Source organism: Papio anubis, chromosome 8 (assembly GCF_008728515.1).
Source record: "Papio anubis isolate 15944 chromosome 8, Panubis1.0, whole genome shotgun sequence".
NCBI classification, from domain to species: Eukaryota; Metazoa; Chordata; class Mammalia; order Primates; family Cercopithecidae; genus Papio; species Papio anubis.
The window spans coordinates 126,165,900-126,191,537 of NC_044983.1; the positions used below are offsets into that span (position 1 = coordinate 126,165,900).

Here is a 25,638-nt window from a genome sequence, read left to right on the forward strand (position 1 = left end):
ATAATTGTGAGGATTAAATGAGTTAATCATGGTAACGTGCTTGGCACAATGTCTGGCCCACATTTCCCCCTTGCCACCCTGTGAAGCACCTGGCACATCATCTTGCTCACGGTGGTGGAGCTTTAAGAAGTCACTCGCTTACATTGCTTAGTTTGAATGAGCACGTCCTACGTTCAGCTCCTCCTGTGACTTCTTCCCAAACCCCTGCTCTGCCTGGCACTTTGGATATCCTTTGCTTTGCCATACAGAAGACTTTTTTTAAGCCCAGAAATTTATCATTTGAAACACATTTTCAAGAGAAAACACAAATACCTCTTGAATTATTTTGAAAGCAGTGATTGAACAAAAATAGAAAGATGACTAAACTCAGAAGAAAAAGTAAAAGAAAATTATGAACAATCTTTGAGTCATTCAGTGAATTTCAGATGGGGAAAAAATAGCCTGAGCAGAGACTGCAGAATATGATAGTAAGTCAGCCAGGCTGAGGAGCATCCCAAAAGAACTGTGGTTTGAAATTAGAAAGTTTTTTTTTTTTTTTTTTTTTTTTTTTTTGTAGTTTCAATGATTCCTTAAAGAACTTCCAAAGAGAGCCAAATGACTGAAATCTGTACTGTATTATAATGCTTTGCTTGATATTGGTTGTCAGGGACTTAAAACCAAGAACATGTTGAACTAATTTATTTGTATTAATAAAATCACTGAGTTAATACTACCATCTCTTTATGTTAATAGAAAGGAACATTCTTAAGTGAAAACCCATGTAGCATAATGTAATTTTCAGGGCTATAACAGTCTTTAGAGATCATCTTATCTGATGTATCACAAAAATTAATATTTGAGTGTTATGCATTACATAAATTTTATGCTAATTATAGTGAGTTTGGAAACTAACAAAAGTGCACATATAACAAAATAAAAATTGCCCTTAAGCCTACCACCCAGAGAAGACAATGGTTAACATTTTGGAGTTAACTAAATGTCATTTCCTTTTACCCCATACAAAAAAGTATGTTTACAAATTTAGGATTGCATAGCTCTCATACTATTTTGTAAGCTACTTCAGACTTAGTAAAAATTATGAAAATGATTTCAAGTAATTAAGTACCTTACACTGTGCACTTAGCAGATTTATTCTATTCCATATTATGTGCACCACACATAATGTAATATCTCTTGAAGCCTTTTATTTTACAGGTAGAGACTGAGGCCCACGGAGGAGTAGTCATTTTCCCAAGGTCACACAGCTCATTTGTGTCGGAGCCAGGATGAAAACTCATATCTTAGGCACCAAATTCAGCATGTTCATTATAGCACATTTGACCCCGAATGTTTAGTTTATTATTAGTTCCGAATTGCTTCTATGACACTCATAATAAACCATTCAGCTTGAATTTATCTTTTATTCTGTTGTCATAATAATGATTGTACTTGTTAAGTGCTAATTTTATGCCATACTCTAATAACCACTTTACACATTCTGCCTACTAAGATAGTATTATCCCCATTCTAGAAAAAAAAATCCAAGACTGAGATGTTAAATAATTTAACTTAACTAGCTAGCGAACAGTGAAGACTAGCTATCAATACAGATCTCAGTGATATTTTTCAGTAGCTACAATGCCCTCCTCTATGTACCTACTTATAATTGCTTGCCCGTAAGGTCCTAAAGGATAAAAATAATGCCTTATTCATCTATGAACCTGCAGGGCCTGGTAAAAGCCCTGAATGTAATGTGTATTGCATGGATACATGGATGCATTCACGAAGGTCATGTGATGTTGGACAAATGCTATTTGGCTTTGACCCTACACGTAGGTTATTTCCTGGTTGTTCATTCCTCCTATCGACCCTGCTCTTTCATGTGGACTAATGCAATAGCTAGAACTGGTTCAATAATTTGTGGACTCACTGTAAAATGAAAATGCAGGGGTTTCTTGAAATTTCTTTTTAGAGAATTTCAAGATGGTGAGAGCAGGGCATTAAACAAAGCCAGGCCCTTCTGAGTGCACAGCCCTATGTGAATACACAGGCCACATGTGCATGAAGCTGGCCATTGCAGTTGTCTCCCAAATAGTCTTTCTGTATCCGTTCTTGTCCCCATCTAGTCCTTTAGTTGCAGCAGACAGTGTTCTTTTGAACAACCCCAACTTCTCATTGTTTAAAATCCTTTTGTGCATCCCAAAACCTTCTTGATTCTTTTAAATTTTATTTTTAATTGACACGTAATAATTGTACATATTTATAGGGCACAGAATGATATTTCAATACATGTGTACTCTGTGTAATGATCAAAGCACATTAATTAGCATATTCACTACCTAAAATATTTATCATTTTTTGTTTTTGAACATTCAGAATCCTCTCTTCCAGCTATTTAAAAATATACAGTAAATTATTGTCAATTATAGTCACCCTGCAATGCTATAGGACACTAAATATATTCCTCTTATCTAGTTGAATTTTGTATCTATTAACCAACCCCTCTCTGTAGGAAGGACTGATGTGTTATACAACACTGATGTGTTATACAACAAACTGCAGGTGTCTGTTTTCATGATTGGGTAGCAAGATCTGCATCACTTATCTTAATTATACTTTTGTGGCACTGAATTTGGAAATGTAGCATTTGCCTTGAAAGGCTGGAGATGATGGATGGGAAGTGTGCCCAAGTTCAAGTGTACTGTGCCCTATGATTTGTATTCATATTTTGTATTGTGTAACTGAGACTGATGAGGTGCACTTGGCCCAAGTTAAGTAGTTTCCATCATAAGCCTGGAAAAGTTCCTGTTTTAAGGCTGAGCCTAGAGAAGATCAGTTCTGCTTCTAAAAAGTCTGATGTGTCTTTATGCAGACATTGTTTTCTGCAACAGTATGGTCACTGATGAGGCACTTGAGGATGGAAATCTTGAATCGTCTTTGAAGAATGTGGCTAACCTCTTCACTGTGTCCTGCCCATACTGACCTAATTTTTACTTTTTAATTGTGCAGACCTTGATTGATTTACTCTGGTGTGGTCTGTGCCTGGTCTTTCTGTCTCTCTGCCTCATTATTGATTCGTCAGCATAGTGGCCACGCAGGTGGTCATCCTGTGACACTAAAGAGACTCAGCTGCATGGACTGAAGTTATCCTGGAGGACTACTTCCCCAGGATCTTTCAGCCACAGTACTGGGCATGGCAACAAAGTTGGAGACCTCCTAGGTTTATTTTCACTTTTCTAAATATTCTTGTATAAACGTGACAGTAGGACTGGAAATGGTTCAGTGAAAAGTACATTGAACATGGTTGACATAAAGAACTGCATTCCAGAGCCGGCTTTGTCATATACTAGTAGTTCATAGTTTCTCTATCATTAAAAGAATACTGAATCTTCCTACTTTTGAAAAGAGGAAGATGGCACTCACATCAAAAGATTATCAAGATGTTTAAATGAGATTATAAGTTAGAAGGAGACGTGAACTATTAAGTATTGTATACACATGAGAGAAAATTGATATATGGCTACTATCATCAGTCTTTACAATTCTGGTTATTTATGAGGACTGTGTGGACCAATGAACATTTCCAATGTAATAAACAAATGGGGATCAAACGGAAACAATTTAGGTCGGAAAAAATCTTTTCCCCACCACATGGCTTCTAGATTCTGCCAGTGCCAATTTTCTTTAATTCCCTCCAAATGCTTTTAGATAAGTGTTTTTCCTATGTATTATCTATTTTAACTCATTCTCATTTGTGAGAGCCTCATCTGGTAGTATATTTTATGTCTGAAATGCCTTCAACATCTAACATTATTGGTACAATCTTGCAAGGATTATTTTGGTAACCATGGCTTATCTGCAACCTGGAGACCTCTGAGAAGCCCCTACACATGCTGTTTAGCCCCCAGATGCCAGTGAGTGGAAAAAGCAGTGTCACGAATGAAGCTGTGGGTGTGTGGGGTGGGATGGGGTGGGAGGCAGCTAGATACCAAAATAAAAGGCAGAGGTGGTATTTGTTGCTTTTGTAAGCACCTTCTTTGTAACAACAGGTACACAGTAGATCTTAAGACATGTTGTTGAATTAAAATATACGTTCTTGATGTTCTGCTGGAAGCAGAGGAGTAATATGAATACTGTCGATATAGGAGTTAAGAAGAAATTTTTTAGGTAGATAGTGAGGGTATGGAAGTCTTCATTAAGGTTTTACTTTTAATGAAAAGCATCCCCAAATTATTTTCCTTTCTAACAAGGGCAGACTGTAAAATCCAGCTGCAGACACAGATGCTGGCAAGTTGTGCCAATCATATTCAAGATGGTGGCACCATCTTCTCTTTGTCATCCACATGTACAGTAAGGAGCAGACAAGATGGCGCTGATCAACTGGAAAGCCATTTGCATCATAAGATTAGGTTGGGGCGGCCAGCTTTCCCCATGCTCTATGTAAACATCATACCTGATCGAACTAATCTGTGAGCCTATGTAAATCAGACACCACCTCCTCAAATCTGGCTATAAAATCTGGCACATCTGCTGCTGGTCAGTCTTTCTTCTTGGAAGTCCCCTCTCTCACTAAAGAGAGAGCTAGTTTCCTTTCTCTTCCTTTCTCTTTCTTTTGCCTATTAAACGTCCACTCCTAAACCCCTTGTGTGTGTCTGTGTCCTAAATTTTCCTGGTGCAAACAACAAACCCAGGTATCTACCCCAGACAATGTAGCTGCATCATACTGGGGACTTCACCTGGGATACCAAGGTACAACATTCATTGAAATGGTGAGTAGAGGAGTGGACTCCAACTCTGTCCCTTCATTTCAGAGCTATCGGCCTCCATTTTAGAACTAAATCAAATCAAATCCATAACAGGCATCTGTCAGCCAGTTAAAAATATGGTTAGTGTTGCTGCCGTTCTTAAAGACTCAGATATGATGCTTACTGGGGAGAACATGGAGAATCCCCCAGCACCCAAGGATTGCTGGGCATGTTGGCCATGTTTGAACCAACTTCCTTTCATGGAGGACTTAGCCATCATGTGGGGCTGGAAGAGGTTCTGGAGCAACTGAGGATTTCTGACTGGGGCTAACCCCTGGGGTTATCCAAAGGCTTCTGAACTGACCCCAGCCTCCAACTGCCTGATGGGGTGTTGGCAACAGGATCTCCAACTTTCCTATTGTAATTTCCTCCTTTCCTGTCTGAGACAACCATGTCTCCTATCCTCTCTGTGTATGCAGTGTGGGGAAAATTTTACAGTTCAGGGAAGTAATCTTGTTTGGCAAAATTACGGAATGTCATAGTAACCGGGCATATAGCTCAAGGGAAGGTGTAGTTGTGATTTTTGAGGAACAGAGGGTCCCTCCCCACCCACAGTGAGTGTCTCTCTCTGTCCTTGGTCTGGAGGGCACATGGCACTTCCAGGTCTCTCTCTGCCCTTGGTCTGGAAAGCGTGTGGCATTTCAAGGTTAACAGCGCCACCTAGTGGAAGAGGGATCTTGTCCATGAGGCAGATTGTTGGTCTTTTTCTGAAACACCCTAGCTTCCCAGTTCTCCCTTTTCGTGCCCCCTACTAAAAACCAGGCTTTATGCTGCTTTGGTGAATGAGAAAATTCTGCCTTCAACAATTAGGAGTAAAATATCTTCTGAAACCAAATTTTAGTCTTGATACTGTCCCATCAGCAGATAAATGGCCATTTGGTCCCTACGTTCTTTTAAGGCACCTATTATGCCTCCAATTAGAATGGTATTTACTTAGTAAGGGGGTTTTAAGTTTGGAAGTTAACCAGAACCATTCTTGGAGGGTGAACACTTTAGCGCAGGTGATAATGGCAGGATACAGAGCTCAAACCAGCACACTTCCTCTATAAAGGGGGGAAGTACAACAGTTACCTAGATGCGAATGTCACATAGTCTCTCCTGAGATCCATTTTGTTTTGGTGGGGGAAGCAGGCAGGTCACACAAGTCTAGGAAGTCAAAGGGAAATCACAGGCGGAGGACTAGAGTTGCATGGGTGAGCGTGACAAAGCCCAATCACCTAGTTCCTCTGGTTCCATGGCTGAGGTCATGCCTGCAACCACAGGTGGCACATTCAACAAGGTGCCTGGACCCAGGAGCCATGGAGGGAAAACAGCAGGGAGGATACCCCCACTGTCTTCCCTTCCACCCTGGGTCATACCAAAAGGAAGGAGCCTAAAGAGACACCTTTTTCTCACCTCTCTTTCAAAATGGGTAACAGACAATCTTCAGCTTGCACCCCTCTGGAGTGCATTCTAAAGCATAAGAACTCCTTTGACCCGGAGACTTTGAAGAAAAAGTGGCTCATTTTCTTTTGCACAAGGGCATGGCCTTCTTACAAGACCTTTGCATTCACTGCAAAATCAACTCAGCCCTTTTAGTAGTCATATCAGGCAGACCCAAGAGGAATGATTCCCCAAGACTAGAAAAGCAACTTCTGGGGGAACTATATGAGGCAGCTATTGGTTGTCCCAGTCCTTACAGTCCACTGTATCTGGGGCCACCATGCCACCAGCTCTTCCACCTCCACCATCTCCAAAATTTCCCACTCCCCCACCTTCGCTCTTATCCCTACAGGAAATGCCCAATGGAAGTGATGCCACAGGGTTCAAGTTCCCTTATCATTGAAGTCTCCCTTAGCAAATAAAGGGAGACTTAGGCCAATTTCCTGATGACCCTGATACGTATATAGAAGCCTCCCAAAACTTTGATGTTTCACCTCTCATGGAGGGATGTTATGCTGCTCTTAAGCCAAACCCTAATGGCAGCTGAAAAACAGGCAACTCTGCAGGCAGCACAGAATTTCAGAGATATGCAGTATGTCTCCTATGGTAGGCCAAAAGGAAAAAGAGAAATTAGGAAATCCAAAGAAACACCTTTCAAGATGTTTCCCCTGAAACACCATTCCCAATAGGAACAGAATCAGTACCTCTCGACAACCCTTTTTGGAACTCCCAGGTTTTCTATGGTGTTTTTCCTTCCTTCATGGTTTAAAAGCTCCTATCTCTTCTTTTATAATATTCCTCCAAACTAAGAAAAGTTAATATCCCCAAACTTTAAAATGCTTTGCTTAGAGTTGAGCTAGGGGGAAGGGCGTCCAGGGGCCTGACATGATGGCAAAAGGGTAAAAGTTTTTTTTTTTTTTTTTTAAACCAGTCAAGTTTTTGGCTTCTCTCTCCCTGTGAAAGCTGGTAAAGAGGATAATAAGAATCATTGTTTATATTCTCCATAAAGTTTTAACTAATGAGAAAGGCATTTGCGATGCTGGTCTCAAGCTGTAGCCCAACTGGTGTGCTTTGTGTGTCTTTAGGGTTCTGTCAAAAGGAAGGGTACCTTAGGTTAGGATGCAGACCCAGGACCCCGTAAACCTGCTGTTCAATACAGCCCAACAAAATGATCAGTAACAAACTTGGCTACAGGCTCTCATCTTGTTTCATGTCCTTGGGAACATGACCTGTAATCAAATGGCAATACTTTGTTTTAGTCTCTGCCATTTTACAATGGTGGCTGTCTTTCTGTACTAAGTCAGCTACTGAGTGGGGGCCACAAGCTCAGATAAGCCAGTTTATTGATCTGGGTGGGCGTGCTGATCCATCAAGGGCAGGGTTTACAAAATATCTTAAGCACTTATCTTGAGAGGGTCAAAATCTTGCAGCCTCTAGCTGTGTGACTCCTAAGCCATGGTTTCTAATCTTGTGGCTAGTTTCTTGGTCTGGTTCCCAGGCAAGAGGGAAGTATATCTTAGGAAGGGGCTGATATCATCTTTGTTTTGGACTGTGAACTGTAAACCAGGCTTCTCCCAAAGTTGGTTCGGCCTACCCCAGGGATGGGCAGGGACAGCTTGGGGGCTGGAAACAGAATGGAGTTGTTTGGGTTAGATTTCTTTCACTGTCTCAGTCACAATTTTTCAATAACATTTGTAAAGCTGCTTATCACACCTTTAAAAATACCTCATACACTTGAGGTTAAGTCATAACCTAATTAAGGCTTGTTGGTTTCACCTGGGAGGTTACTTTTTATAAACTTCAAAAGCTGAAAATGTTAACTGCTTGGTGTAGCTAAAGTTAAGTAACAAGGGATTTAAAAAGATTTTCTTAAAGAGCGCTCAGACTAATTAAAAGCGGATATCCAAGTGACAGGTATATTTAAAAGGCCTTTATGTTTTTCTCTTCTTCGATCTTGTCTTCCTGGAAGAAAACTTTCATTTTTTTCTTTTCGGTTGACTGGATTATTTTTCTTCATTTTGTTGTCTTGCTACTTTTAATGCACATAAGAGAAACCCTAAGATAACTTCTAGTAGCCTGGGACTCCTTGGGAAAAACAGAGAGGTGCCATAGACCCTGTTTTGGGGAAAAAAATCCCTCTGTTTTCCTCATGAAACCTCAGGAATTAAAAGCAGATAGTTCCCTCTCAAAATCAAAAGCTCTGTTCTGTTTTCCATTGTATTATCTGACAGTTTTGAGTTTTAGGGGTATCAAATTACTTCATATTATGAGAGAGCTTTGGTGTGTAATAACTAGGTAGGAAATATATTTTAAGGGATGACTAATAGCAGTTATGGAGGAATACTTAATCCTTTGTACGTTTGAATCAGAGAAGCATGCTGTTTGTCACCTGAAAGATGTGGATACATTCCCACTCTCCTCTGAGAGATGTGACTCCAAAGGGGGATGGGCTGATTACAAAGTAAGCCGATTGTCTTCGGGTTGCCTTGCAATGAAATGCATGGTAGGAGCATTGCACTGTCTTCTCCCACAGAATCTCCCTCCTTTTGGGGATCCAAGATCCAGTACAAAATGGCACCCTTAATTTTGGGGATCTGTCTGTCTTCAGCTGTGACTGCATATTATGCCCTAGAAAAGGATGCTTTTGTGACCCTGTTCCTCCAAGGGCTCCACCCTGAATCCACTAATCAAATTAAGAAACTGGCAAATGAAAAATCTTATGAGTGCTGAATCTTCTGTCTGTGTCACTATATATGTGTTGTGTGTAATGTCTATAAAAATAGCTCTAATTGACTGGCTTAAAGAAAAATAAGTTCTTAAATATTTTTTAGTTAAAGTTATTGTAAACTATGGAGACAACTAAACTTCTTTGTCAGTCATGTTTTTAACTGTAACTACCCTGAAAATGTTGTCATTCACAGACAATTATTGTCTTGCTTTGTTCCTTCTCAAAAGGTGGTTTATAATCAAGCTATACGACTTTAACAGGTATTCACAAATGCAGGTTTTTAATAGTTTTGAGTGTTGTAACATTGGAATGAAGAAAAAACCATATGGGATTCATGAAGAACTGAAATGTCCACGAATATCAAGCATAACAAGACTTAACTAAATGGACTGCACTCAGAATGCTAAAACAACATTTTTGACTTTTGCTTGGAACATTGCTGACCCTTATTTTGTTTTTCAGAGTCAAGGGAACTTATTCTGAACTATTTATGGCCTTTAATAATTGTGTGAGTTATACTCCTGTGAACAAAATTTGGAGCATGTTTCTTTTTCTCTGCCTGGTTCCTCTAGAATTTGGAAAATATCTGTGAGTACTCTTAACTTACGGCAATATAGTCATTTGCGTAAGGTCAGTAAGAATCCATTTTCTTCCTTTGCAACAGGACACGATTGGAAAAACTGGTTATTTTATCAAGGTTTTGACTGGAAGGGTATGCTTCCCTTTAAGAATTCAATCTCGACTTGCAGAGACAATAAAAGTCCCATGGGGAGAACTGCCTCATACCTTGTCTACACATGCCCCATACAGGTTTCCTAACCTGTGGTCAGTAAATAATGTCACCTTCTAACAGGTCCAGGAGCTCCAAGTTTATCATGGGATCTTAAGAGAAAAGAATCACCCAACTCACAGGTATTTGAAGATCCAAACCTGTGACTGGGCTTGGCTTTAAAAGGTCTTATCTGAGATTCCTTGTGAAACAGAGTTCCATCAAAGCCAATCCAAAAGGACTATACAGAAATAATTATTCTTCCTGCACTTAATACAAATAATCAGGCCAAGAATAAGACTAAAGTTCATTCATAATTTGTTTTTACCAAAAATGAGGACTGGAGAGAGAAATTATGCTCCAAAGCTTATCAAACATTTGTCACTAAATCTTAGTCTCATTTATTGTTTTTAAGCTTTTTGCCTACATTTCAGACTGACCCCGCTCATTCCTATGAATCAAGTGGTGGTCTCCTGGTCTTGGAAGAAATAAAAAAGGATGGGTAATGTAAAAATCTAGATCAATATGCTAGTTCTGGGCAATTATACTGCAAATTCTGCCAGGTAGTGAAAGTGAGTAGGGTGCCCATAACTCAGAGGTTTCTTTTTTTGGAAAAATAAAACCAAGGAACTTCATAGACCCCCAAAAGGACATTCTATATCTTGGAAAGTAAAATTTTAGATGGAAATAATCTACTACATCACACTTGTGGGAATTGCTATACTCAATCTATTTGCAGTGAGACTATATACTGTAGCAACTTCTAACTGGAATATCAGAGATTTTCCATTGCTGTAGTACTTTGCTTAATTATTATCCTTATAGCAGGGATAATAGTTACCAACAGAAAGGAAACATGAAAATTTTACTATCACTGAGTCTGCTAGACCTCCTTGTTGGGTTTGGTAATATGTCACACCCTGGCTATGCAAAGAAGGTTATAAAGGAAAGAGATTTTATGTAAGAAAGGATCTTGTATGATAAATACTTGTTCTAAAGACAATAGTTGGTTGTTTAAAAGAAGGATGTTTAGGACAAGTCAGAAGATTTAAACATGTCATAGATGGTTCGTGGAAGTCGTTAAAGGGTTATAAGGAAGGTAATACTTGTGCTAAAAAGAATAGTTTGTTGTTTAAAAAATACTTGTTTAGGACAAGTTGGAAAGTTTAAGTGTGTCTTAGATGGCCTGTGGTAGTCATGAAAGGATTAATAATTGCAGGAAAGATTTAGCCAAGGTTAACACTAAAGTGACTCTAGCCACCCAAATCCAATGCCACTTATCCTAAAAGGAATGTTACTTCTATATTAACATTTCAGCAACGTCTGGTGGAGGTAAACCAGTGTTACAACCCATCAGAATGGCTGACAGTAATCAAACTCCAAATGGTGCTGCAGACAGAACCATGCATGAACGTGCCTTTCTTTCAAGGACCCTTAGATTGACCCCAGCAGGAGCCCTAGCTGCTGTTCTTCACACAACGCCCTTTTCAGCAGGAAGTAGCCAGAAAGCGTTGTCGTCCAACACCCCTAACAGCAGTTAGGGTTACCAATCCAAAGGGAGGAATGATATAGGAGTTAAGAAGAAATTACTAAGGCAGATAGTGAGGGCATGGAAGTCCTCAGTAAGGTTTTCCTTTTAATGAAAAGCAGCCCCAAATTATTTTCCTTTCTAACAAAGGAAAGCCTGTAAAATCAAGCTGCAGACATAGGTACTGACATTGTGCCAATCATGTTCAAGATGGTGGCTCCATCTTCCCTTCTCTTTGTCAGCCACGTGTACAGTAAGGAGCAGACAAGATGGCGCCAGTCAACTGGCAAGCCCATTTTCATAATAAGGTTAGGGTGGAGGAGTCAGCTTTCCCCACATGATATGACATCATACCTGATTGAATCAATCTGTGAACCCTGTGTAAATCAGACACTATCTCCTCAAATCTGACTATAAAATCTGATGCATCTGCCCCGACCAGTCTTTCCTCTCAGAAGTCTCCTCTCTCTCAATAGAGAGGGAGCTGTTTTCCTTTCTCTTTCTTTTGCCTATTAAATCTCCACTCCTAAACTCCTCATGTGTGTCCATATCCTAAATTTTCCTGGCATGAGATGATGAACCTTGGGTATCTACCCTAGACAGTGTGGCCACTTCACTGTCATTGTCTCTTCCAAACTTTAGACTAAAAGGAGGGTGGGTTTGTGAGGGAGACTCCCTCCCAGCACATCACCTACAAGGTGCTGCTAGAACCAGCAAAACTGATGCTCTTATTAAGTCTATTTTATTGCCTCCCTGAATTAAAAACATGCCCACTGATGAGTAGAAACAGGTGCCAGAACTCAATTCTAACCTGAATTACGATGCATTAATGCATTCCAGTATTTTGCCTATGTTTTAAGAAGTCAACAAGGCATAGGTAGTGTGGAAATAGTATCTTCTGATGATCAGTTGGAATACATACCTAATAAAGACTATGAGAAGACAAAAACACTAAATGCTTTGGAACAAGCATTTTCTACTTGGGCAAATAGAAAAAAAAACACATTTTCTACCTGGGCAAATAGAAAAAAAACACATTAAATGCGAAGTATGACACAAATCCAAAAGAAATTGTGCTTATAGGTTGAGGAGCATATATTATAAGGGCAATAATGAGAAAAAATTCTAAGGGTTGTGAATGATAGTTGGCTTACTGTGAATCAATGATGTAATATGATTCCAAATGAGTTAATGCTTCTTTCAGTCACTGAATCATTTAATATTTCATTCTACAAATATTTAATTGGACACCTTGCCAGATAACCCTAAGTGCTTACTATATGAACACGAGTAATGGTCCTTGTCTTCAAAATTTCCTATTTTAATGGAAGAGAAAGACATGAAAATTAATTACTTCAACACAGTGAGGTAAATGCAGTAATAAAAACTTATGTACACGGATTAGAAAATGAGGAATGGCCAAAGACGATTTTGCCAAAGAGAGTGTAAGTTTGAATACAGATCTGTTATTTACTGGCCATGTGAACCTGGGTAATTGCTAACTTCTCTTAGCCTTTGTTCTTCAAAATGTTACTCTGAAGATTAAATAAAGCACATAAAATGCTTGATACACATGTAAATTAGACATTAGTATCTAAAGTTTATAAAGAACTCTTATATTCTGGCTATTGCGAATAATGCTGCAATGAACATGAGAGAGCAATCTGAAACTATTCTTCAGTGGATAAATGGATAATGAAAATGTGGTATATGAACACAATGGAATACTATTTAGCATTAAAACAGAAGGAAACCCTGCCACTTGCTACCACATGGATGAAACTGGATGACATTATGTTAATGAAATAAGCCAGGCTAGAATCTGGGTCTGGGACTTCCCAGCCTCCAGAACTGTGAGAAATAAAGATCTGGTATTTATACTAGCCTGTGGTATTTTGGTTATTGGCCGTCTGAGCTGACTAATACAGACAGATGATGTATATTTCACTTTACCTATGAGCAAATTGAGCACAGGGTCACTACTGGTAGGCCTAGTATTGTTGACAAAATTGCATGTTATCACTTATATGTGGAGTCTAAGAATTTTGAACTCATAGAAGCAGATAGAAAAATTATGGTTACCAGAGACTTGAGGGGTGTGTGTGAGACATGAAATTGAGGAAATTTTAGTCAAAGGATACAAAATTTTAGATAGGAGAAATAAATTCAAGAGCTCTGTTGTAAAACATGGCAACTATAGTTAATAGCAATGTATTGTATACTTGAAAATTGCTAAGACAGTAGATCTTCTGTGCTGTCACCACACATGCAAAAAGCATGTGAAGTAATACATATGTTAATTAGCTTGATGTAGCCATTCTACCACATATGCATAGATCAAAAAATCATGTTTATACCATAAATGTATACAATTATTTGTTAATTAAAAACAAAAATAACTCTTACAAATTCAACAAGAAAATGATGAATCACCCAATAGAAAACTGAGTAAAGGATATGAGCTGGCAATTCACATAAAATAAAACCCAAATAGCCAATAAACCAACAAAAGATGCACAAGCTTATGCATAATGAGAGAAGCACAAATATAAACAGTGCAATAAAATGCACACTCAACCTAACAAGTATTTTAAAAATCTAACAGTATAGGTGGGAATGAGAGCAACAGGACCACTGCTTATAAGAGGAAAATCGTGTCAGTCACATTGAAAAGCAATTTGGCAACATTTTAAAAAGTGGAAAATACAGATACCCTACAATCCAACAAGTGTGCTTTTATATCTACACCCCAGAAGATATGATCAATTATGGTAATTAAAGCATTTTTTATAATAGGGAAAACTGGTAACAACCTAAATGTCTCTATTAATAGGTCAAAGGATAAACATATTTTGATATGTTTGTATTATTTCATATGTACAGACCACAACTAAAATGAAGTCCGTATATATCAACCTAGATGGATCTAGAAAGGTAATATTACATCACAACAAAATAAATATTATAAACAATTTATAGATACAGGCCTAGCTATATGTATATATATGTGTGTGTATATATGTGTGTGTGTATATATGTATGTGTGTATATATATGTGTATATATAATATATATATAACCTGGATGGGAAGGATATATATTAAGTATATTAGAAGTTGGATTTGAGGAGACAGAGGAGAATAATACTAGAGAAAGGAATTTCAACATCTGAAACACATTATCCTTTTAAAAATGTGCAAGAAAATATGACTAATTGTTAGCATTGTTTACTTCCAGGGACTGGTTCATGGACATTCATATTATCAGTTCTGGGCATATTTTCTTAGCCTTCTTGGATTATCTTGGCCTTATTCTTTTCCTTTGACTGTTGGCCACTTATTCTGGCCTCAGCTAGTCCCGTGTGCTTCTAATACCAGAGACCAATCAGCCTGGACTGGCCACTTCCATCACTTCTTGTGTGGGGTCTGTTTACCCCAGTGGCTGTGAAAGGGGCCAAGTGATGTCACCAGAAGGTGCATGCAAAAAGGGAACTCTTGCCAATGGGAGAGAGAGGGAAGGAGCCAGCAGACATATTTTTCTCTGTCCTGAGACACTTTTTCCCACCTTAGAGCCTGCCCAGAGACATTTCAAATGGCTCTGTGAGTGGATTTTCCAAGGCACCAGCTGAATCTCTTCACAGCCCATGTTGCCAGCAAAATGTAGTGGTAACTTGCATTTGCCTCTCATCCTTTTCTTCCTCACTTCTCTTTTCCCTCACTTTCACTGTCTTAGGCTTTCATTAGCCTTGCCTTGGGCTGTTTTTCTCTAAGGAGTCTGGGTAAGATATTCTTTTTCGGACTTTTCTATATTTCAACAGTAATACATTTGTCTCTCGGCATCAGCCCTGTGGATACCAAAATCCATGCATGCTGAAGTTCCTTATGTAAAATGGTATAATATTTGCATATGACCTTTACATATCCTCCCCTATGCTTTAAATCATCCTTAGATTACTTATAAAACCTAATACAATGTAAATGCTATGTAAATAGGTGTTATACTGTACTATTTTTGTTTGTAATTTTTTTTTAATATTTTCAATCTGAAGTTATTTGAATCCACAATGCTGTGGATATGCAGGACCAACTGTACTATCCTGAGAGAGCATGAGGGCTTAATACACAGTGGCTACTATTATTAAGATTGCTACAGCCAAATTATAAATAGATCCTGCAAGTATTGGAGCCACTAAATTTGAAGAAATCACAAATTATCAGACTTGGAGGAGACCTGAGCTACTATTTAGTCCAAACTTTGATTAATTAATCTGTAATTCACATAAATGATACCACTGAAAAGTCAGGATTTTTGCTTGGACTTGTAAACTACAGAATGCCTGATTTGAGATGTAAGTCAATATCCAATCAGGCCTTAAGTTTCAGTAATGTGGCGGGTATCATCTTCCCAACGATTCCACTTCCCGCAGAAAGTTGAGCACACTTTGGACTCACAATGCGGGGGCACTTACTCTCCACTGTGGTTGAGGTTATCGTAACGCAGAAAGAGGCCTGCGTAGATGGTCTCAGTGAGCAGGGCATAGATGGCGATCATGATCAGCAGCACTGCCAGCTTCAGGACGGAGTTTAGACGGAGGAAAACTGCACAGGTCACCATGGCCAACACCCCCGTGAAGACAAAGTACTGGAAATAGAGAATGCAGGTGGTCAGATTCAATGGGGGCAGCAGTTCCCTCTCCTAGCCATGGACGCTGGTAGGTCTTACACACATTTGCAGAGAGTTTCCATTTGGAGGTCTCAAGGCCTCCTGTAATTCAACAGGTCCCAAATCAATCAAACTCTTCATTTGCCTACTGCCAAGCCCTACTTTATGGCATTACTATTCACAGCATTTCCCAAGCCAATAACTTTGGTTTCATCTTCGTTGCCTTCTTCTTCCCCACACAGGCCATCCTATGTTGGTAGATTCTACTTTTTTTTTTTTTTTTTTTTTTTGAGATGGGGCCTCATTCTGCCGCCCATGCTGGAGTGCAGTGGTATGAGCTCGGCTCACTGCAACCTCCTCCTCCCAGGTTCAAGCAATTCTCCTACCTCAGCTTCCCCAGTAGCTGGGATTACAGGCACGTGCCACCACACCTGGCTAATTTTTCTATTTTTAGTAGAGACGGGGTTTCACCATGTTGGCCAGGCTGGTCTTGAACTCCTGACCTCAGATGATCCCCCCACCTCGACCTCCCAAAGTGCTGGGTTTACAGGCATAAGCCACTGCGCCCAACTGATTCTTCTTTCAGACCTCCCCTTCAGCCAGCCTTCTTCCACACCATTTCTGTCTTAGTTCTCACCGACAGCTCTAGAATAGTTTTCTGGCAGCTCTGCCTGCAGTTAGCCCCAGTCCCCACCCCACACCTATATCGTTCTCTACCCAGTATTTCTAAAGCACAGATCTGATCGTGCCACATCTTAACTTGAAGTTCTTTCATAGCTCTCCACGATCTCAAATTATATTCTCCTTTCTCAATAGCAAAGCTCACAAGGCCATCATATATCCGATTTCCTTTCACCCTCTAAACCCTTCTCCCACGTCCCAGGGCCCTGTTGCTCGACTCTCATCCATATGCCTAGGGCTTATTCCTCTGGCAAATGTCAGCTTAGATGTTCTTTCCTCTGAGAAGCCTTCCTCAATATCTCCAGGTACTTTTGGATCTTGCTTCATTTCTCCACAGCACCCTGAATAGACCAGTATCACCCTGTATTGGAATTAAAAAATTGCAAATTGCAAATTTGGAATTAGCCAAGAGCTGGAATATTAGAGTAGCCCTTAGGTGTCAGTCTACCCCACCAGATTTCAGCCTTTTATGGGAAGCTTCCCAGCCTATTTCTTCCCTTAGAGAAGTATCCTAATATATCATTCTGGATGGTGGATTCAGACTCTGACTATTGGGAACAAAAAGAATAAAACTTGCATTATCAAAGCCCTATTTTGTGGCAATATTGTGATCTCTATATACATTTTCATTTGTAACATTCAAAGTAACTGGTCAAGATGGGAGTCATAATTCCTATTTTATAGGTTAAGAAACCGAGGTTCATAGAGCTTAAGTAAATTGTCCAAGATCTCTTGGCTATAAAGTGGCATCTAGGTCACCAGGATATAACCAACTCACATAAATGGGACTCTAGTTAAAATATTGGACTTGATAATTTCTAAAATTCCTTTTCGTCTTGTTATACATGGCTGTTTGTAACAACTTGTCTTTTCTATTACATAGAGAGACACTTTTTGTATGGGCAGGGGTGGTGGGTAAGAATTTCCAAAAATGTCTAAGTAATTACTGAAGATTATTTATAGATTTCTAAGCCTAACTGGTTAATTTATGCATCCTTTCAACAAATATTGACCTCGACAAGTGTGGAGAGTGTCCTGATTGCGTTCTCTCTGAGGGCGAAGGCTCCATACCTTTGTGGTACATGGGGTGGACTCATGAGTGAAAAAGGCATTTCCTTGCCCTTAGGAGCCTAGTGTCTAGTGTCTCCTTTACTTCTGTCTTTTCCTTTTCCAAGAAATCCAATTATTTTCTGGTCTCAAATGGGATGATAGGCTTTCTTCAGCTGTTCTTTAAGATCTTGGGGAAGAGTTTTAGGTAATTCATTTTGATACCTCTGTGTAGGAAGCTGTGTGTGAAGTGACTGGGCAATAAGAAGTTTATTCTCCAGAGCTCAGGGAAACTCTAAGCCTCTCTAGTCTGACAAAGGCCAAAGAAAGAGGACTAGATCTGAGGGGTCCCATTTCATTGTTGCCTGTATCACAACAAGGGGTGGTGCATGGCTTTTTGCAAATTATAAATCATTTATTGGATAAAAAGGCATTGAAATGATTGTGTCCTTGGAACAAAAACTTATGTGGTCACCACAGTTAATTTATAAAATGTAATAAGCATTTATTGTGTGCCTATTACAATCAAGACATGGTGCCAGGCACTGGAAATTCAAAGGAGAGTAAGATGGCCCAGGCCAAAAGGAAGTTGTGGTCTAAAATGTAAAGCAGACATAAAAACACCAGCAATAATCGTGGTGGAAAGTGCTTTGCCAGCAATGTGACCAAATGCAATGTGGGTACAGAGGAAGGACAAAGCGTTCTGCATTTTGCAAGCATGTCTGAAGAAGGCTCTATAGGGGACAGGAGTTTGAACTGGACCTTGAAGGACAGAGAGGATTTCACACAGTAGAAAATGGAAAGGGATGGGCATTCTAGGAAGACAGAATAGCATGAATGCAAAAGTGTAAAGGAACAAGGTGTCAGGAGGATTAATTCCTTGGGTCTTATTAGAGAATCATACAACTACTCATAAAGAGAACTAGTTACACAAGCAGAAGAAAAGATTTGAATGTGTTGCCCTCCTCCTTTCTCTAACAAGGCTGCTGAAGATATAATAGGCAAATATAATTGTACATTTGCACAATGTGTTGATGGACCCACCAACAAAACCCTTCTCGTTTTGTTGCCTCAATCAGTTGTGGCAGTATGCTCTCGCCTTCTTTACCCCCATCCCCCATTCCGTTGAAAGGAATCACCCACTGCCTTGCATGGTTTAGGTAACTTTTTACTTTAAAGTATAAAGGTGAATCTTTTGGAGGTGATATAAACCATGGGACATCAAACAGAATGAGGCCCCTGGACAACATCAGAGGAATCTCCTCTATGCATTTTATACCTTGAGTGAATAGTCAGGGTGGGACCAGGAAATGGGAGAACAATAGGAAGCTACAGAAGTATTAGGACTTTGTAAAAGCTTTGGGAAAACATTTCTCTTTTGCTGGGTCTGGACCCATAAATTGTACGTCTCCTGTAACTTGGGAAGAAACTGGGCTCAATGCAATTACTTAGTCTCTGTCAAAAAACAAGCAATTTTTGTGTCATATTACTCTGGGAACTTAGAAGGCCCACAGCTCCTAAACTCTCCCCTAAATGGATCCTGGGTATAAGGGGCTCATAGGTGTAGCAGGACAGAGTTAAGGGGCAAAACCACGCTGTAAAAAATCCTCTTGCATGGAAACCTGTACTTTATTCTGCAGTCCATAAGGAACCACAGATGAGTTTCATACTTGTAATGGATTCATTAGGTCAATGCCTAAGAAATAAATTGTGGTAGGGAAGAATGTACGAAGTATCACGATTAATGGAAAAAAAGCTGAGACTTAAAGACAAGGTCTTGGCAGATCTACCCAATAAACTTAGCAAGATATAAAAACTGGATAACATTGTCTAGTTTTATGGGGAGGTAAGAAATAGAGAGGAGTCAGAGATAGCACTAAGATTTCCACTTTGTATTAATCCATTAAGTAAGAAAAAACTTAAGATAAAGCATGGGGAAAAGGCAGTGAGTTCTTTTTTAGGCCTATCAAGCTTTAGGTATAGAAGGGGTGATTCAGGAAGGATGTTCAGTGAGCGATGACATAAATGAGGCTGAGATTCAGAAGGCAGATGGGGTCTGGAGACACACATTTAGCATCATTCAGCTGAACTTACAGGTGTGGAAGAAATTACTCAAGCAGAATACAAGTAAAGACAGAAGACACAGAGACTAGCATTGAGAGCCTACCATGTTTGAAGGACTGTGGAAGAAGAGAAATAAGAATATTGATTAGGCATTGTTGGGGATGTGTGGAGGAGAACTAGAAGACAGTAGTGAAGAAACATGTGCCCGAAGAATAAAGAGCTCTATATACAAGAGTTTTCAGAGGAGCATTTAAATGACAACAAAAAGTCTTCAAAATAATTTTAAACTGGAAAGCAGGGTGTAAAATTGTATATACACTATGATTACAAGAATGCAAAATATGTGTACACAGACATGACATGGCTTTTGAGTGAATTATTTCCTTTTGTAATGTCCTTTAGTTTTATTTTAATGTGCAATATCAAATGAAGCAGTAGGTTGAATGCAGTGTTTCGGGGTAAATCCCTGTACTCCAGAGGACTCTGCCTGGGGTTCTCTGTTTTTTCCTAGACCTTTTAATGACAAAAAATAATAATGCCAAGTTTTGTATGAGAAATGTTAGGTAGTGAGCAAAGTTCCCAGCAATCTCTGATAAAGGAAGCAGACAAGCTATGCATTGTAAGTGCGTCACCTTTGCCTTGGGAAAGGATATAATGACACCTCAGTTTTTACTGTTAAAAAAATTGGTTAGGATAAAGAAGTCAAAGGCATTTCAGTAGGTAAAATAAAATGTAGACAGGAGAAGACAAAAAACCCCTACAGATGTGGAGGTGTGAAAGACACCAGATTCATCTTAGATGAACTCCAGGTAAGATGGGTGGAGGGACCAGCTGGGTTGGGGATGTCTGTAAATCAGCAATTAAGTTGGTGGAAAGTAGATCTAATAATTAAGCCTAAATATTTATTGGGTACGTATTCTGTGAATGACGTTGAATGACTTTATGTGTTTCATCTCATTTAATTCCTTAAATGACTCAAGGACAGGTATTATTCTTGGGTCCACTTTACAGAAGAGAGGAAGTGTATGTAACACTTTTCTTCTTCTGAATACACAAGGTTTTCCTCTCTCAGATATTCTGGCTTGGGAAATCAATTTCTTCAATGTCTGTACTGAAAAAATTGGAATTTCATGATTTGACAAGGTATTAAGGGTAGCAACAACTGAACCTGTTTCCATAAAACAGTTTACAAACTAAATCATGCATTATTCCACAATTGTTGACTGAGAACCCACTATGCACCAAAAATTGTGCCAGGCTGGAAGGACATTGTCAATGCACCATAAATTGCCTTGGCAATATATGCACAATTTACTCTTAGGAGGAAGAAGAATTATTTTGCACATGATAACTGACGAAGGAATTGAGCATCTACCCACACAGGTCAGACAAACTGGATTCCCTGAAGCTATCTGGTTGCTGCCAAAATCCCACAACTTCTTGAACTCATGGGACAAGAAGGAAAGAAATCAAACAGCCAATTTTTAAAAGTCACTATGATTCAAAGAAATCATCTGGACTTATTGCTTTACACAAAATCTGATTCTTAGCAATTATAGCTCTTGGTATAAGCAGCACAGTGAAGTGTATCCAGGCAAATGACAGAAGCTGCTCTGCTTCTTCTGAGACCAGCCTGGACTCTCCAGAAAGTCGAGCAAGGAGGGTATCATAAACCTGGGGACCACCACAAGGTGCTGGGAAGATAGCTTGTCTGACTCTCCAGGGTGTTCACTGGGTTGTGTTAAGTAGGAGAAAAGAAAATTTTGTATGTGGTTTGTGCTCTGGTACATTCTTAATGGTCCTTTGGTTCATTCAAGATGCTGGTTTTCCAAGGTTGTATTTTTGAAAAATCTTCTGCTATTCATACCACTGTCTTTTACTACGCAATATGTTTCCCCTACCCATTTTATGATTTTGTCTTTATTATGGTTTGAGTAATTTGATTATGATGTGCCTTCATGTGCCTGTGTGTGTTTATATTGAGGTTTTGGACCTGTGGATGTATGGTTTTCATCAAATGTGGAAAAATTCAGGCCACTATTTCTTTAAATAGGTTTTCAATCTCCTTGTCTTTCTCTTAGTCTTTCTTTTAGGTTAGGAGCTAGGACTCCAATTATACATACAGTATGCTGCTTGAAGTTGTCCCCAATACTGCTTTTATTTTAATTTTTGTATTTCATTTTAGATACTTTATATTGCTATGTTATCAGTTTCACTATTTTTTTCTTCTGCACTATCTAATTTTGTCTATCATGAATACAGTCATAATATTTATTTGCTTGGCTGGGTGCAGTGGCTCATGCCTATAGTCCCAGCACTTTGGGAGGCCCAGGCAGGTGGGTCACTTGTGGCCAGGAGTTTGAAACCAGACTGGCCAACATGGAAAAACCCCATCTGTACTAAAAATAATGATAATAAAAAGCTTAGTTCAGTATGTTGGCGCATGCCTGTAATCCCAGCTACTTGGGAGGCTGAGGCACAAGAATTGCTTAAACCTGGGAAGTGGAGGTTGTAGTGAGCCAGGGTTGTACCACTGCATTCCAGCCTGAGCAACAGAGTGAGACTCTGTGTCAAAAAAAAAAAAAAAAAAAAATGCTAATTCAAATATACACAGTCAAATCTGAGTTGGTCTTTTTTGGTTGACATTTTTCCCCTTGTTATCAGTCATATTTTCCTTCTCCTTTTGATGCCTGGTAATCTTTGATTAGGTGCCAGACACTGTGTATTTACCTTGTTAAATCCTAGCTATTTTTGTATTCCTATGCATATTCTTGAAATTTATTCTAGGACACATATTAAATTATTTTAAAAGGTTTGATCTCTTTGGATCTAACTTTTAAGATTTTAAAGGAAGAATCAGAGAAGCATATGATGTGGGAACAATTATTTTACTCTACTGAAGCAAGACTTTTCTGAATACTCTAACCTAGTACCCCATGAATCTTTTTCAGTCTGACTGGTGGGAACAAAATTATTCTCAGCTCTGTGTGGTTCCAGGCACTGATCCTTCCACATGGTTCTTTTCCCGTGTCAGTTTCCTCACATGCATGTACTGATTGAACCCTTTTCAGATCTCTAGGTTTTGCTCTCTATGCAACTCCCCAGAGTAGTGTGTTCTGCAGACTCTAGCCACCTCGGTCTCCCGGGACTCTCAGCTTAGTATTCTGAAATCAGGGAGTCCACCTTGGTTTCCTCTTCCTGAGCCATAGTCTAAAAACTCTCTTAAAGCAATAATAAAGCTCAGGCAATCACTTGCTTCCTGTCTTTCAGGATTATTGTCCTTCACTGACTGATGCCTAGTGCCTTGAAAACTATTGTTTCATATATTTTGTTTGTTTTTAGTTATTTCAGATGGAAAGGTAAATCTTGTTCCTGTTAGTCTATTGGAAGAATGCTTCCTTTCTCTTTAAATATTTTAAAACACACATTGTGGGCCCTGTCCTGCTGGGCCCTTTGGTCAATATTGAATAGGTATACAATATTATCTTCACTCCTTAAGTCAATAAATTTGAGAGGATGGAAAGGATGTCCTAGATAAATAAATCAACGGTAGGAAGGATGGAGTGTGAGTGCTAAGATGACACCATCAAGGTATGTGAGATGGCAGGGAGGAGAGTGCTGAAGGAGTTGGGCCTGCCAAACCACGTTATGGAAAGAGGGAGGCTTGAAGGCTGGGTAGGACCTGAATAAATGGAGAAGAAAGGGAAGGAAATGCCAGCATGCCAAGATACAGACGATCACATCTCTATGGAAAAATGGGCTCTTCAGGACCCTTTATGTAGGGACATGGATGCAGCTGGAAACCATCATTCTTAGCAAACTATCACAAGAACAGAAAACCAAACACCGTGATGTTCTCACTCATAGTGGAACTGAACAATGAGAGATCACTTGACCTCTGGAAGGAACATCACAATAACGGGCCTATCATGGGGAGGGGAGGGGGAGGGATTGGCATTGTGGAGTTATACCTGATAAAATGACAGTTGATGGGTGCTGACGAAGTTGATGGGTGCAGCACAGCAACATGGCACAAGTATACATATGTAATAACCTGCACGCTATGCAATATGTACCCTAGATCTTTAAAGTATAATAATAATAAAAATAAATAAATAAATAAAAAAATGATCAAAGCACCCTTAAAAAAAATAAAAATAAATAAATAAATAAACCATAGAAAGCTCTGCTATTGCAGATACAGTGAACTGTTTATTCAGATGTGCCAGAGCATATAATAAAGGGGTGTGATTCTAAAATTAGGGTCTTCCCACTGAGTCTCCTGAGAACCACATCCAGGTGTTTGAGATAATGACACTCTGGGTTTGTGCATGTGATTTGCATTCATTTCACAAACCTGTGCCTTTCTTTCTCCTCGACTACTCTCCAACCTTGACTGGAATATAGCTTTCTTCACTTTCATTCCCGGCGTCTTCACTCCTTTTTAGCATCTGACAAGCTTTGAATTTAGAACTAAATTATACTTTATATCATACATTGTAAAAGCCTCATTTTTTATATTACATCATCCTGTTTGATAACATGTTTTTGGACTGGATATTATTTCTCATAGGATGAGGCAGAAATGTCAGGTATACATTTGAAGAAACCAAGGCTCGCAAAGATGAAGTGGTTTGCTTGGGGACACATACTTGTGAGTATGTGAGTGCTGGGGAGTTGGATTAAGTCTTTCAGAAGGTCTGAATATCTAATCCATTTTAGTTTGGCAATGCCTAGTCAGTGAAGCGTGTGCACACACATACACATGCACACATACACACACACACACACACGTATCAGAATGGCAAATGGTGGGTCAGATCAGGTGGTTGTTGCAGCTGGTGAATTTGGCCTATGGCCATAGTTTGCTGACCTCCTGAAGAAGATGACCCTTTCATTGTGGAGAAAATGGTAACATCAATCCATATTCATTTTATCTAACTTTTAAACATTTCTATTTTTGAGTGTGTTTCATAACATACACTAGTATATTACACATGGTTGTTCAGGTATGTACAGGTGTTTGTTTGATGATAACATACATTGGCATTACATGCTCAAAGCCTTTTTGCTGAAAATAATAAATAAATCATAGCTGACATTTAATGAGCAGATACTTTGTGCCAGGTGTGGCTTCTAAACACTTTAAATGGATTAATTCACTTAATTATCATAATCACCCAATAAGGAAGACCCTACTTTTATCCCCATTTTACAGATAAGGAAACTGAGGCACTGAAATAAAGCTGTGTGATCAAAAATCTTACCCACCACTTTCTTAGGATTTGGCTAATCTCTGAGTGCTGTGGTCTTGTGTTTGGGGGTTCAGGTGTTGGGTCAAGGGTATACATATTAATTCAAAGTGATGTGTGGGCACAGATAAATAGCTGCTTCATGTCAGATGCCATGTGAGGAGCTAAATACTTGCTAATCCATCTAGGCAGGCACCATGAGAACATATTGTTTAACTCCACCGTAGTCATGTAAAGAAGGTATAAATTTTCCCATTTTACAGATGAGGAAACTGAGGTTCAGAGAGAGTAAGAATTGATTCAAGGTTCCACTGCTAGCAAGTGAGGGGGCTTAATTGGAAATGAAATGCAGCTTTTGCCTAGCTCTGACTCTCCAATTCCGGGCCACTTACTCTGTCCAAAAGTTGAGATGTTTCCTAAGCCCCTTAAGCCAAGAATTTCTCAGGGAGCCGTTGTCCCACAGAGTACACTAAGCTGGGGCTCCACTTATTCCTAGGTGGAAGGAAGTCCCAGGGCCATGGTCTGGCCAATGTAGCCCCTAAACGGGACTTAGACCCATCCTGTCCTGCATATCCTTAGTAGAGTCTAGTTTCTCCTCTAGGGACTAGGCCAGATAAAGAATAAGGTGGATATGGTTCAAATTATAGTACCAAGGCTTGATAATAGACTGAAAAAGAGAAGAAAGGAAGGACAGAAAGAAGA

General features: G+C 39.3%; 1 protein-coding gene across 3 annotated transcripts in view; it reads right to left on the reverse strand.

Annotated features, from left to right (window-relative positions):
* Window positions 1-25,638, reverse strand: part of ADCY8 (adenylate cyclase 8) — a 265,567-nt gene that overhangs the window by 37,730 nt on the left and 202,199 nt on the right. For all 3 annotated transcript variants that reach the window (XM_021942625.2, XM_009213592.4, XM_021942626.2), the window contains one exon: window positions 15,699-15,871. In XM_021942625.2, coding sequence (XP_021798317.1) covers window positions 15,699-15,871 — 173 coding nt within the window. The remainder of the gene's footprint in view (window positions 1-15,698; window positions 15,872-25,638) is intronic.